The sequence below is a fragment of the Semicossyphus pulcher genome, unplaced genomic scaffold (genome assembly GCF_022749685.1).
Source record: "Semicossyphus pulcher isolate SPU_LCO1_2020_fin unplaced genomic scaffold, fSemPul1.0.p SCAF_37, whole genome shotgun sequence".
NCBI lineage: Eukaryota > Metazoa > Chordata > Actinopteri > Labriformes > Labridae > Semicossyphus > Semicossyphus pulcher.
The window spans coordinates 658,458-671,240 of record NW_027211712.1 but is presented as its reverse complement, the minus strand read 5'-3'; the positions used below and the strand labels follow the sequence as shown (position 1 = coordinate 671,240).

The 12,783-nt window shown below is 45.0% G+C and overlaps 1 protein-coding gene across 1 annotated transcript; it reads right to left on the bottom strand.

The window, feature by feature from the left end:
- Positions 1 to 2,016: 2,016 nt before the first annotated feature.
- misp (mitotic spindle positioning) lies at positions 2,017 to 11,438 on the bottom strand. The gene is made up of 5 exons (XM_069679232.1): positions 11,367 to 11,438; positions 7,028 to 9,068; positions 3,315 to 3,556; positions 3,031 to 3,069; positions 2,017 to 2,353 (listed from the first exon to the last, which is right to left on the bottom strand). Exons 1-5 carry the CDS (start codon positions 11,424 to 11,426, stop codon positions 2,264 to 2,266), a joined length of 2,472 nt encoding a protein of 823 aa, XP_069535333.1. The 5' UTR covers positions 11,427 to 11,438; the 3' UTR covers positions 2,017 to 2,263.
- Between the last annotated feature and the right edge of the window lie 1,345 nt (positions 11,439 to 12,783).

The following is a 12,783-nucleotide window of genomic DNA, read 5'->3' as shown; positions in this document are numbered from 1 at the left end:
ATATACGCTTAATACACTGTTTTTTATATACCCTTCATACACGCTTATTTTTACACGATTTATACACGCTTATTTATACATGCTTCATATATGCTTATTTATACACTTTATACACGCTTATTTATACAAGCTTCATACGCACCTATTTATACATGCTTTACACACTGTTATTTATACATGCTTTATACACGCTTATTTTTACAAGCTTTATACACTGTGACTTTTTTGTCTAAAAAGTTATTGCTTGAAAATGAATTGGTGTCTTTTTTGACCATTTCAAAGAACAAATCTTGTCGCTTTAGGTTAAAAACAGAGGTCAGTGTCAGGTAGTTTTGTCAGGTGAGCCAGTTCAATCATCATCACAAATCAGACTGAGTCTTGAATCAGTCAGTCACCTTCAGGTTATCTCCTCTTCAAGGGTTTAAAAATGTTTTTATTAGAGACGATGAACTTCATCTGACTCGTTTTAATCCTTCAGAATAAGAGCTTCAGATTATCTTCCTCCTGCAGTTTTTCATAGCTAGAGCTTCCTGGAGTTCGGGCTCCCGCCGGGTGTCTCGTTCAAACGACCAATTAGTGCTGAGAGATTAAAGACTCACGAGGTGTTCAGAGTCAGACTGACAGCGGGAGGTTTCCCCGCTCAGCCTCCAGAGAACACTTAAATAAAAATCCTCATTTTAACTTTCCAGACCTTCAGACGCTCATGAAAACACCGACCAGCAGGCATCATGACAGCTGTGAAAATCCCATCATGCAACGCTCTCTGCATCAGCGGGTCAAACTGTTTCAAACAAACCGTTCAGAGAAATACAAACTTCTTTCTGCTCTTATTAAGACCTCCGACTGGAGCGCCCAGGTGACGCCCAGGTGTTGCTCAGGTGGTGCAAAGCAGCGTAACAACAACAGGTGTTACAACCCGTGTTAAAACAATAACGGAGTCTGAAGCAGATGGCGTCTGCTCGAGCTGCTTCAGCTCATGAGTTTGACCAATCAGCAAACACGACATCACTCAGTGTTCCACCTGTGCTAAGAGAGAACCTGCTCTGAAGGTGGAGCTTAAGGTAAACGCTGTAAAGAACCTGAATGGTCCTCAGAGAACACAGAGAGAACACATGAAGAAGAAAAGAAGAAGGAGAAGAAGAGGAAGAAATGTGTTTATTAAAGACATCATTTGTGTGTACAGATGTGTGAGGTCAGCTCACCTGGTGATGTCACACTCTGGTTTGTGACATCATTAACACACACTCACACTCTTCGCCTCGTGCCTGTACCTCCACCCCAATTATGTAGTTTCTATGGCAACAGTGTGGATGGCTGATGTCAAGATAAGAGCTCAAACACACACACGAACACACATATATGTTTGTGTATTAAAGAAAAACACCACACCTCTTCACACTGAATCTGGCACCAAACACATTAACACACACACTGTTATACACACACACACACACACACACTGTTATTCACACACACACACACACACACACACACACACACACACACACACACACTGTTCTTTGCTTCCTGGAGGCCATCCAGCAGCCAGCCTGTTGCCATGGCAACAGCAACCAGGAATGTGTGTGTGTGTGTGTGTGTGTGTGTGGGAGGTGGGGGGGGGGGGGGGGGGGGGGGGGGGGTGCAGTTTATCACTTTAATAGCTTAGCATGCAGTCGCTTTGTGTGTTGTGTGTGTGTGTGTGTGTGTGTGTGTGTATGTGTGTGTGTGTGTGTGTGTGTGTGTTTGTGTGTGTGTGTGTGTGTGTGTGTGTGCAAGCATAAAGACAGACAGATGTCGCCCCCTGCAGGCTCCAGAGAGCACTGCATCCTGACAGTACCATCAGTCATGCTCCTGAGTTGAGTCAGCAGCATGTTTCTGATCATCTGGGCATGAGGGTCATGTGACAGGAAGTGATGTCACCTGTGAAATATTTGACATTAACCCTTCTGATGAAATGTTTTCACGTCTGAGACAGTTTGAAAAATAGTTTTTATTCTTTGTGTCATTTTCAGAATCTTTAAATCACAAACAATCAGCTGATCTTAGTAAACTGAAGCCTTCATCACTCTGCTCCTCTTCACTCACTCCATCTCTACTCAGCAGCTGATTGGACAGGGAGAAAGGCTGGATCTTTTAGGACCAATCAGGAGCCGCCCTTCCTTTGGAGTGTTCCAGTTAAAATAATTTTAATCTCAACTAAAGCGGAAAAGCAGAGAAACCAGAGATCCTGCAGGTCCTGGTCCTGGGTCTGGTCCTGCTGGTCTCACTGGTCCTCCTGGTTTGCAAACACTCCGGCCTCCCAGCGCAGAGCTCGTTTGTTTTTATGACGTATAACTCGAGTCGACTCAACAACCTGAGCCAAGAGGAAACAAAGAGACAACGATACAGAGAGACAAATAAACAGAGACAAAGATACAGAGGGACATATAAACAAAGAGACAAAGATACAGAGAGACATATAAACAAAGAGACAAAGATACAGAGAGACAAAGATACAGAGACAAAGATACAGAGAGACATATAAACAAAGAGACAAAGATACAGAGACAAAGATACAGAGGGACATATAAACAAAGAGACAAAGATACAGAGAGACAAAGATACAGAGAGACATATAAACGAAGAGACAAAGATACAGAGGGACAAAGATACAGAGACAAAGATACAGAGGGACATATAAACAAAGAGACAAAGATACAGAGGGACATATAAACAAAGAGACAAAGATACAGAGAGACAAAGATACAGAGACAAAGATACAGAGGGACAAAGAGACAAAGACACAGAGTCCTGTGAGATCATAAGATAACTAAACACTTGAGGTCACCACATCAAGCAGGTTAGCAGGCTGGTTAGCAGGTTGCTAACATGTTAATAGGCTGGTTAAAGGGCTGGTTAACATGTTAGCAGGCTGGTTAACAGGTTGCTAACATGTTAACAGTCTGGTTAACTTGTTAGCAGGCTGGTTAGCAGGCTGCTTTACAGGCCTGTTAACAGGCTGGTTAACAGTGTAGTGAAATCAGGTTGTACCTCGTTGTTGACGGCATCGACCGGCTGGATTCCTGCGTACTGAAACAGAGAAGCTGCTGTTAAAAACATCTGATGATCATCTTTTACATTTTTATATCCCAGCTGTTATTGTGAAAGTTTCTTTGCATACTTCCTTTTAGTTATATCATTCACTACTTAATCAACAAATATCTCTAAGAACTATTTTTCCTTCAGCTGTCTTAAACCTGCCGAGTGAAACTTTATTCTGACAGGATAAGGCACAAAACCTTCAAAATAAGAGCTTGGGTATATGGATGACTCACTGAGCTCTCTTCTAACTTCAGCTGGACTCGTCTCTCCTCAAAGTCCTGAAGAAGAGTGCCTGTCAGACCTCTGAGAGGAGGCGGGGCCTGCCGGACCCCTGCAGGGAAGGGGGAGGGGGAGAGGGGGGAGGGGACGGGGGGAGGGGAGAAGGAGGAGGGGGGAGGGGAGTAGGTCCAGGTCTGAGCAGCGATGAAGGGCAGGCGGACGAAAGGATGAGGAGACGAAAAGGTGATGGTTTTATCTGAAACACAACCAAGAGAACAATAAATGAGTTACATCATGAGTGACAGAGTGTGTTGTCAGCTGGACTGAAGCACTGACCTCTGACCTCTGGTTTGTTAGTTTGAACTCTGTTGAAGAAGACGTTGAGTTTATGTTTCTGTCTGTTACTGATTCACACAAGCTGCTGCTGAACTTTGGTCGTCCTCCCATTAAGTTACTCATTCTCTCCAGTTTATCACACAGCCACACCAAACTCCATTCACTTTTTAGTCTGTTCTCCAAACGTCCATTCTATAATCCTGCTCATCATTTTTTAAATCATACACTGAATCCTTCCTTCTAGGTGCCGTTTCTTTTATTATCATTTCTTTAAAAGTCTGTCTGGTTAATTTCCCAAAGAAGAATGGTAAATGGTAAATGGACTGTACTTCTATAGCGCTTGTCTAGTCTTTGAGACCACTCAAAGCTGCTTTTACACTACATGTCACATTCACCCATTCACACACTGATGGCAGAGGCTGCTACGTAAACTGCCCAACTGTCAATCAGATATCACATTCATACCCGTTGGCTATGCCACCGGGAGCAATTTGGGGTTCAGTGTGTTGTCCAAGGACACTTCGACATGTTGCCTGAGGAGCTGGGGATCGAATCTCTGATCTTCCGATTGAAAGACGACCAACTCTACCACTGAGCCACAGCCGCCCCTAAAACAAACGTCTGTGTGAAAGTAAATAAGAAAGTAAAATCTTATATATATATATGTCTATACAACAAATGTAATGCTACAGCTACCTAGCTGAGCTTAGCCTGAAGAGTAGAAACAGCTACCTTAGCTTAGCCTGAAGAGTAGAAACAGCTACCTTAGCTTAGCATGAAGAGTAGAAACAGCTACCTTAGCTTAGCCTGAAGAGTAGAAACAGCTACCTTAGCTTAGCCTGAAGAGTAGAAACAGCTACCTTAGCTTAGCATGAAGAGTAGAAACAGCTTCCTTAACTTAGCATGAAGAGTAGAAACAGCTACCTTAGCTTAGCATGAAGAGTAGAAACAGCTACCTTAGCTTAGCATGAAGAGTAGAAACAGCTTCCTTAACTTAACATGAAGAGTAGAAACAGCTACCTTAACTTAGCATGAAGAGTAGAAACAGCTACCTTAGCTTAGCATGAAGAGTAGAAACAGCTACCTTAGCTTAGCATGAAGAGTAGAAACAGCTACCTTAACTTAGCATGAAGAGTAGAAACAGCTACCTTAGCTTAGCATGAAGAGTAGAAACAGCTACCTTAGCTTAGCATGAAGAGTAGAAACAGCTTCCTTAACTCAGCATGAAGAGTAGAAACAGCTACCTTAGCTTAGCATGAAGAGTAGAAACAGCTACCTTAGCTTAGCATGAAGAGTAGAAACAGCTTCCTTAACTCAGCATGAAGAGTAGAAACAGCTACCTTAACTCAGCATGAAGAGTAGAAACAGCTACCTTAGCTTAGCATGAAGAGTAGAAACAGCTTCCTTAACTCAGCATGAAGAGTAGAAACAGCTACCTTAGCTTAGCATGAAGAGTAGAAACAGCTTCCTTAACTCAGCATGAAGAGTAGAAACAGCTACCTTAGCTTAGCATGAAGAGTAGAAACAGCTACCTTAGCTTAGCATGAAGAGTAGAAACAGCTTCCTTAACTCAGCATGAAGAGTAGAAACAGCTACCTTAGCTTAGCATGAAGAGTAGAAACAGCTACCTTAACTTAGCATGAAGAGTAGAAACAGCTTCCTTAACTCAGCATGAAGAGTAGAAACAGCTTCCTTAGCTTAGCATGAAGAGTGGAAACAGCTACCTTAGCTTAGCATGAAGAGTAGAAACAGCTACCTTAGCTTAGCATGAAGAGTAGAAACAGCTACCTTAGCTTAGCATGAAGAGTAGAAACAGCTTCCTTAACTCAGCATGAAGAGTAGAAACAGCTACCTTAGCTTAGCATGAAGAGTAGAAACAGCTACCTTAGCTTAGCATGAAGAGTAGAAACAGCTTCCTTAACTCAGCATGAAGAGTAGAAACAGCTTCCTTAACTCAGCATGAAGAGTAGAAACAGCTACCTTAGCTTAGCATGAAGAGTAGAAACAGCTACCTTAACTTAGCATGAAGAGTAGAAACAGCTTCCTTAACTCAGCATGAAGAGTAGAAACAGCTACCTTAGCTTAGCATGAAGAGTGGAAACAGCTACCTTAGCTTAGCATGAAGAGTAGAAACAGCTACCTTAGCTTAGCATGAAGAGTAGAAACAGCTTCCTTAACTTAGCATGAAGAGTAGAAACAGCTACCTTAACTCAGCATGAAGAGTAGAAACAGCTACCTTAACTCAGCATGAAGAGTAGAAACAGCTACCTTAGCTTAGCATGAAGAGTAGAAACAGCTACCTTAACTCAGCATGAAGAGTAGAAACAGCTACCTTAGCTTAGCATGAAGAGTAGAAACAGCTACCTTAACTCAGCATGAAGAGTAGAAACAGCTACCTTAGCTTAGCATGAAGAGTAGAAACAGCTACCTTAACTCAGCATGAAGAGTAGAAACAGCTACCTTAACTCAGCATGAAGAGTAGAAACAGCTACCTTAGCTTAGCATGAAGAGTAGAAACAGCTTCCTTAACTCAGCATGAAGAGTAGAAACAGCTACCTTAGCTTAGCATGAAGAGTAGAAACAGCTACCTTAGCTTAGCATGAAGAGTAGAAACAGCTTCCTTAACTCAGCATGAAGAGTAGAAACAGCTACCTTAGCTTAGCATGAAGAGTAGAAACAGCTACCTTAACTTAGCATGAAGAGTAGAAACAGCTTCCTTAACTCAGCATGAAGAGTAGAAACAGCTACCTTAGCTTAGCATGAAGAGTGGAAACAGCTACCTTAGCTTAGCATGAAGAGTAGAAACAGCTACCTTAGCTTAGCATGAAGAGTAGAAACAGCTACCTTAACTTAGCATGAAGAGTAGAAAAAGCTACCGTAACTTAGCATGAAGAGTAGAAACAGCTACCTTAACTTAGCATGAAGAGTAGAAAAAGCTACCGTAACTTAGCATACAGACTAGGAAGACTTTAAATTACATTTCACACAAAGACCTCAAATTACCAGAAATACTGTGATGATATTCCCGCTCACATGAAAAAATAGATTTCTACATGCATGCAGATAAAATAAAAACAAAGGACTCTAAGTTTACATCCCAGCTCCTGATGCTTCCGTCACGTTCTGTTGATTGGACAGTATGAGACTTTACTCGCTGAAATTCTTCTGAAGTTTTATCTTTTTGTCTCATTTTGTCTGAAACTAACTGAAAACTTGGAGACGACTTTACCCACTAACTCAGTGATGGATTCACAAACAGCTAACAGGAAATAACTAAAAGCATCTGGCACCCAGTGGACATGTGGATTTGGGGACCTTTGGAGTTCTGGGGCCACGAACAAGGTGCCCAGATGGCCAGGTTGTTACTCCAGCATTGATAAGGACCACATACCTGTTTTTACAGGTGGGTAGAACTGACTGACGGCAATCTTGGTTGCCTGTTCCACCAGAGGAGCTGGAGAGCAGAGCTGCCGATCAGTTTCCTTCCTGGTCTCCCTCAGCTCCTGCTCACGCCTCAGGGCCTCCTCGATCTCCTTCTCGATGAAATCTGGAGCTCCTTGTCCTCTGGACTGCAGGCCGGTCGACTCCAGGTTCTCCCTCCAGGACCGAGGTGTGGTGAGGGTCGTGTCATGCCGATGTGTCGGTGTTGGAGAGGAGGGAGCGGAGGAGGAGTGGGAGGATGAGGATGTTGTTCGATCTCGAAAGAGACCTCTTGTGCCCTGGACGGCTGAGTCTCTCGCAGAGGAAGGAGTTGAACTCATTTGGCTGATGTACAGCTCGGTTTCCTCGGGGTGTCGGTGAGGACAGCAAGGAGACAGGAAGACTTCAGCATCTTTAGACTCAGACTGGGGTCTTTGTTTTGTACCCTCAACCTCGTCTTGTTGGTCAAACTCCCTCTTCATGTACTCAGGTGCCTGATTTAGACTGTATCGCCCCAGGAACCCTCCTTGCTGCTGAGGGTCTTCCCTTCTCTGGGTCTCCTTCTGGATCTCACGTTGGATGATGAAGCTGACTCGATTCTTCTCTTTGGCTCTGACAGGCGTTTGCAGCAACTGTAAACGTTTGGTTTTGATCTGGATCATCTCAGCCCTGCTGTCGCTGAGCCTCATCCCTCGAGATCGTCGAAGGTTCTCCTCACGTTCCTGAACTAACCGGATCTCCCTCTCAATTGGGGTCTCAAAGTCACTCACTGACTTGTCATTGAACACACCTTCATCACTGGTGTAGCCACCACCCACCTCCACAGACAGCTCCTCCAGGCTGGAGTCCAGATCCACACTACTCTGCCGACTGAGACTCTCCTCCGTCTGGCACACCTTCACCTTCCTCCGTGGGTAGGTCTCTTCTTCATATGTTGGTCTAAACCTTGGTTTATCTCCACTCTCCTCCACGCTGTCATAAGTCGCCACCTGATTGGATGAGGACAGGTTGGGGTCTGGTTGCAGAGATCTGTTCAGACGGGTTTTTGAAGACCTCGGAGGGTTGAGGAGTGCAGTCAGTCGGTCCTGCTCCATCTTCAGGAACTGTTGTCTGGCAGCGCTGAAGTTGATCTGCTCTTTGTCGATGGTGCCAGGCTCAGCAGGGTGGGGAGGTTCTGGTGTGGTTCTGACAGGACTGTAGCTCACACTGAATCCTTCTATGAGTCTGTCTGTGGATCTGCTCAGATCCAGATTTTCAAGACCACTGAGCTGATCTCTGAGTGTCGTGCTCTTCTTCTGTGCTTGGCTGCGAATGATCTCTTTCCGAAGCTGCTTCTCCTCTTCCTCCCGGACCACCACAAAGTCGTTGTTTGGATCCACTTTGTACCGTGAGTCTCCATTGCTCTCTGAAAACAGACTCTCTGGCTTCCTGCTGTCGGTGTAGGTCTGTAGTTTGAATCCTTTTTCCTCCTTCAGGGTTGCCAGCTGAGTCTGCCGCTGTGGTGAGATCATCCAGGCTTCATTCAGCTCGGCCTCTGGACTTGTTGGGTCCTCCACGAAGGAGTAGAAACCACACTGAGAGCCCGAGCTGCTGCTGGGGCTGCTGGGGCTGCTGGTGCTGCTGGGGTGCCACTCGTCGCTGGTGCTGCCTCCATCCTGTGACACCGCCACCTGCCGGGCCTGAACCACCACGTCCCTGGACCCGCCTCCCTGTGAGGAGACGACCACCGAGGACAGACTGCGAGAGATGGAGATGCTGTCAGAGCTAAACACCTGGTTGTCCAGGTCAGGGGCAGGGCTCCGGGTCGGGCTGGCGATGGTACGCAGGTCTGAGGGTTGCAGCAGTGGGGACAGAGGCTTCAGCACCCACCTCCGCGGGATGCTGTCCATGGCTACAGGGGGCGCTGTGGGGCTGGCAGGGGGCGGAGCTTCTAATGGAGGACGCTGAACAGAGCTTGATGTTTGGAAACTCTGAGAAGTTGAAATGTCCTGACGGTTGCCTGCCGAGAGTCTCTGAAACATCGAGAGGACAGGTAAAAAAATTACAACAGGTCAGAGAAGTCTGGGGGTGTTGCTGCAAAGCATTGTGGCACTCATCCAAATCAAACAGTTTAACGCACTTTATACTTTAAGGTCTACAGATCTCTGCAAGAATACCTGAAGTACTCACCTGTGCAGTATTTAATATTCATCATAATTATTAACAGTATTACTGCAGTGACTATGGATCAGCAGCTCACATTAATAACTCAGTACTAGTTACTAGTACTAGTTAACAAGTACAAGTCCTGCAACTAAAGTTTCACGACAGTAAAAGTTGTGTTCAAGTTTTAAAGGAAATAAAAATGAATCTGAGGAATGTCAGTAAAGTTTAGATGACCCATCTACATACACCTGATACACCTGTTACCACGACAACCACTGAGTCATCACACAGGTGAGCCTGTAATAAACAGACATGGAGCTGTCGTCTGTTATTATATCTGTTTCATTAATGTCATAAATCATTCACAGAAACAGGAGCAGGAATATAAAGCTAAGCTTCCTTTAGCTTTCAGAGGCGCTGTTAGCATTACTGTACGTTAGTGTATGTGTGTGTGCGTGTGTGTGTGTGTGTGTGTGTGTGTGTGTGTGTGTGTGTGTCAGTGATAAACTGCCCCGCCTGCAGCCTCACTCTGCTGTCAGCTGATAACACTCCTGTTAATCTCTCTCTCTCTCTCACACACACACACACACACACATTTTAATGTCAGTGTGATGTTGGTTGTAGCGCCACCATCAGGACGTTCTGTACGTAAATTAGCGTGTTGTTAGCAGTTAGCCTTCGGGGCGCTCACTGTCACACTTCCTGTTTCACACGAAACGTTAACGTCCAAATTAAAATCATTACTTTGTATTTTAAAGATTAAAGTCGCTGTAATGTTTGTGAAACAGGAAGTCAGAGCTGATGGATGATAAACTTTACTGTTGCTATAACGACGCTTTGAAATATTCACATGAACGTGATGATTCATAAACATTGAATACGTTTTATTATAAAAATAAGAGACACGTTCAGACGTCTGCTAGTCGAGTGTCGAGTTTATAATTAAAGAGGATTTTATAATGAATAAAGGTTTAACAGTGTTGTACGGTTCCTACCTGAGCTCAGCTTCAGTCACCAGCAGAAACTTCAGACTGAAAAATAACTGACGTGACAAAGTTCAGCTTCTATCGCCCAATCAGAGGCCCCGCCCTCTCTGACACACACACACACACACACACACACACTGCCTGACTTGAGGACACTCTGGTGTGGGTGCAGAGTCAGTAGTCAGTAGAGTCAGACTGACCTTTGACCTGTCTGCACACTGTAAACCTGCTGATCACACCTTCCTGATTTAACTTCAGTGTTTTTACAGTGTACCTGCTTTAACTGTTTGTTTTTCTAACTTTATTTAGTTATTAAGAATCATTTAAACACATTTTAATGCAGATTGGCTTTAATCTTTCTCTCTCAGCCAATCAGACGCAAGTTTATTTATTTATCTTCAAGTTTTATTTTGTTTATTGTTTTATTCACCTGTTTTTAACCTCTCAATGTTTAACAGGAACCAGCTGCCGCCCCCTGCTGGTCACAGACACACTGAACACTAAACTGGACGGTTGGACGGTCAGGCAGTCAGACAGTCAGTCCGTCAGTGAGGCAGCAAGACGGTCAGTCGGTCAGTTAGACAGTTAGTTTGTCGGTCAGTCAGTTAGTTTGTCGGTCGGTCAGTGGATCCCTTGGTCGGTCAGTCAGGCAGTCAGGCAGTCAGTTAGTTTGTCGGTCGGTTGGTCGGTTGGTCCGTTGGTCAGTCAGTTAGTTTGTCAGTCTGTCGGTCGGTCGGTGGGTCCGTTGGTCGGTCAGTTAGTTTGTCGGTCGGTGGGTCGGTGGGTCCGTTGGTCAGTTGGTCAGTCAGTTAGTTTGTCAGTCGGTTGGTCCGTTGGTCAGTCAGTTAGTTTGTCAGTCTGTCGGTCGGTCGGTGGGTCCGTTGGTCAGTTGGTCAGTCAGTTAGTTTGTCAGTCTGTCGGTCGGTCGGTGGGTCCGTTGGTCGGTCAGTTAGTTAGTCGGTCGGTCGGTCGGTGGGTCCGTTGGTCGGTCGTTCGGTCAGTTAATTATTCGGTCGGTTGGTCGGTGGGTCCGTTGGTCGGTTGGTCAGTCAGTCAGTCAGTGGGTCGGTGGGTCCGTTGGTTGGTTGGTCAGTCAGTTAGTTAGTCGGTCGGTCGGTCGGTCGGTCAGTCAGTTAGTCGGTCAGTCGGTCAGTCGGTCAGTCAATTAATTAGTCTCACCTTGGTGTCGTGGTCCAGACTCTGACAGAGGACCTGCCAGGGAGGAGTGTACCTGAACATACTGGACCTGAACCACACTTGACTGGTTCGTACTGGTTCTGGTCTGTGTGATGGTGATGATGGTGATGATGTCAGACCCACAGCCAGCAGGGACCAATCACCATCAACCTGCGAGAGAAAAAGAGAATAACTTTGTTCCATTAAATCTTAAAGAGTCATGTGATTATCTGCTCATGTGGCGTCCAATCAGCAATCAGCAGTAATGTAAACAGGAAGTCACCAACAAACTGTCAAAGTAAAGTTTATCTGAGAGGACAATGTGTTTCACTGAAGTTTAAGAGAGAGCATGATGGTCACAGCAGGATGAAAAGATTCAATCACCAGAACAATTCAGAGACAAAGTTCAATCAATAAAGATCATCCCTCAAACATTTTACTCTTTTTATACTCAACACTTTTCATTTTGTTCTCCGTCCAATCAGAGTGATCGATGAAACAACATCATCATTGAGTCTGTTTGTAAACATGTCTGTAAACATGTTTGTATGTTTGCATGGACTCACCTGCAGGAGCTGCTCGGCCAGCTGACGGACGACTGATCCAGACTGTGTGCGTGTGTCTGTGTGTGTATGTGTGTCTTTCTGTGTGTGCGTGCGTGTCTGTGTGTATATGTGTATGTGTATGTGTGTGTGTGTGTGTACGTGTATGTGTGTGGTGTGTGTGTGTGTGTGTGTATGTGTGTGTGTGTGTATGTGTGTTGCTGAGCAATAGAATTTGTCAGGAATGCTGCTGACCAACAGAAACACACACAATGACTGACCGCTCCCACTACATAGTGATTGTGTGTGTGTGTGTGTGTGTGTGTGTGTGTGTGTGTGTGTGTGTTTGGGCTTCAGACAAACTGAAGCTTTGAATTGAGAGGAAGCTTTTATGTCTCTCAGTAACTCTGTCGTGTGTTGTTGTTGTTGTTGTCCTGCAGGGGACAACGCTGAGCATCAGTCAGCAGGTTACCATGACAACATGAGGTCATGGTTTTAAATAAAGTTGTGTTAAATACAGTCTGCAGGTGTGTATGATGTTACTCTGACAGTGTGCCGTCATCTCTCAGAGTCCACGCTCTGTGACGCTGCTGTACAAACAGGAAGTGATTTATGAGGTCACGACTTTCAGTCAGAGATGAACCCGCTGCAGCGTCCGAACCTGCCGAGGTCTTCAAACATCTCACGGTGTAAAGAGACAATCAGCTGCTTAGACATGAACCTGATCACCTGATCAATTGTAGGATAATTACATCACTCACACATAAACAGTGTGAAGCTGTGTTTTTTTAACAGTGCAGTTTTTCATTGAGGACAAATGAGGAGACGTGTGTGTGGTTGGATGAGTCCATTATTCCATGTGAGGCCCAGGTGAGAAG

Bases quoted from the DNA above. Each gene is read 5' to 3' on its own strand.
- misp (XM_069679232.1), bottom strand. From the start codon at position 11,426: ATGTTCAGGTACACTCCTCCCTGGCAGGTCCTCTGTCAGAGTCTGGAC. The intron at 3,070-3,314 runs GTGAGTCATCCA...TCTCTGTTTCAG, and splicing joins TGAAGTTAGAAGAGAGCTCA to TACGCAGGAATCCAGCCGGT. The intron at 2,354-3,030 runs GTACAACCTGAT...CTCTTGGCTCAG, and splicing joins TCGATGCCGTCAACAACGAG to GTTGTTGAGTCGACTCGAGT.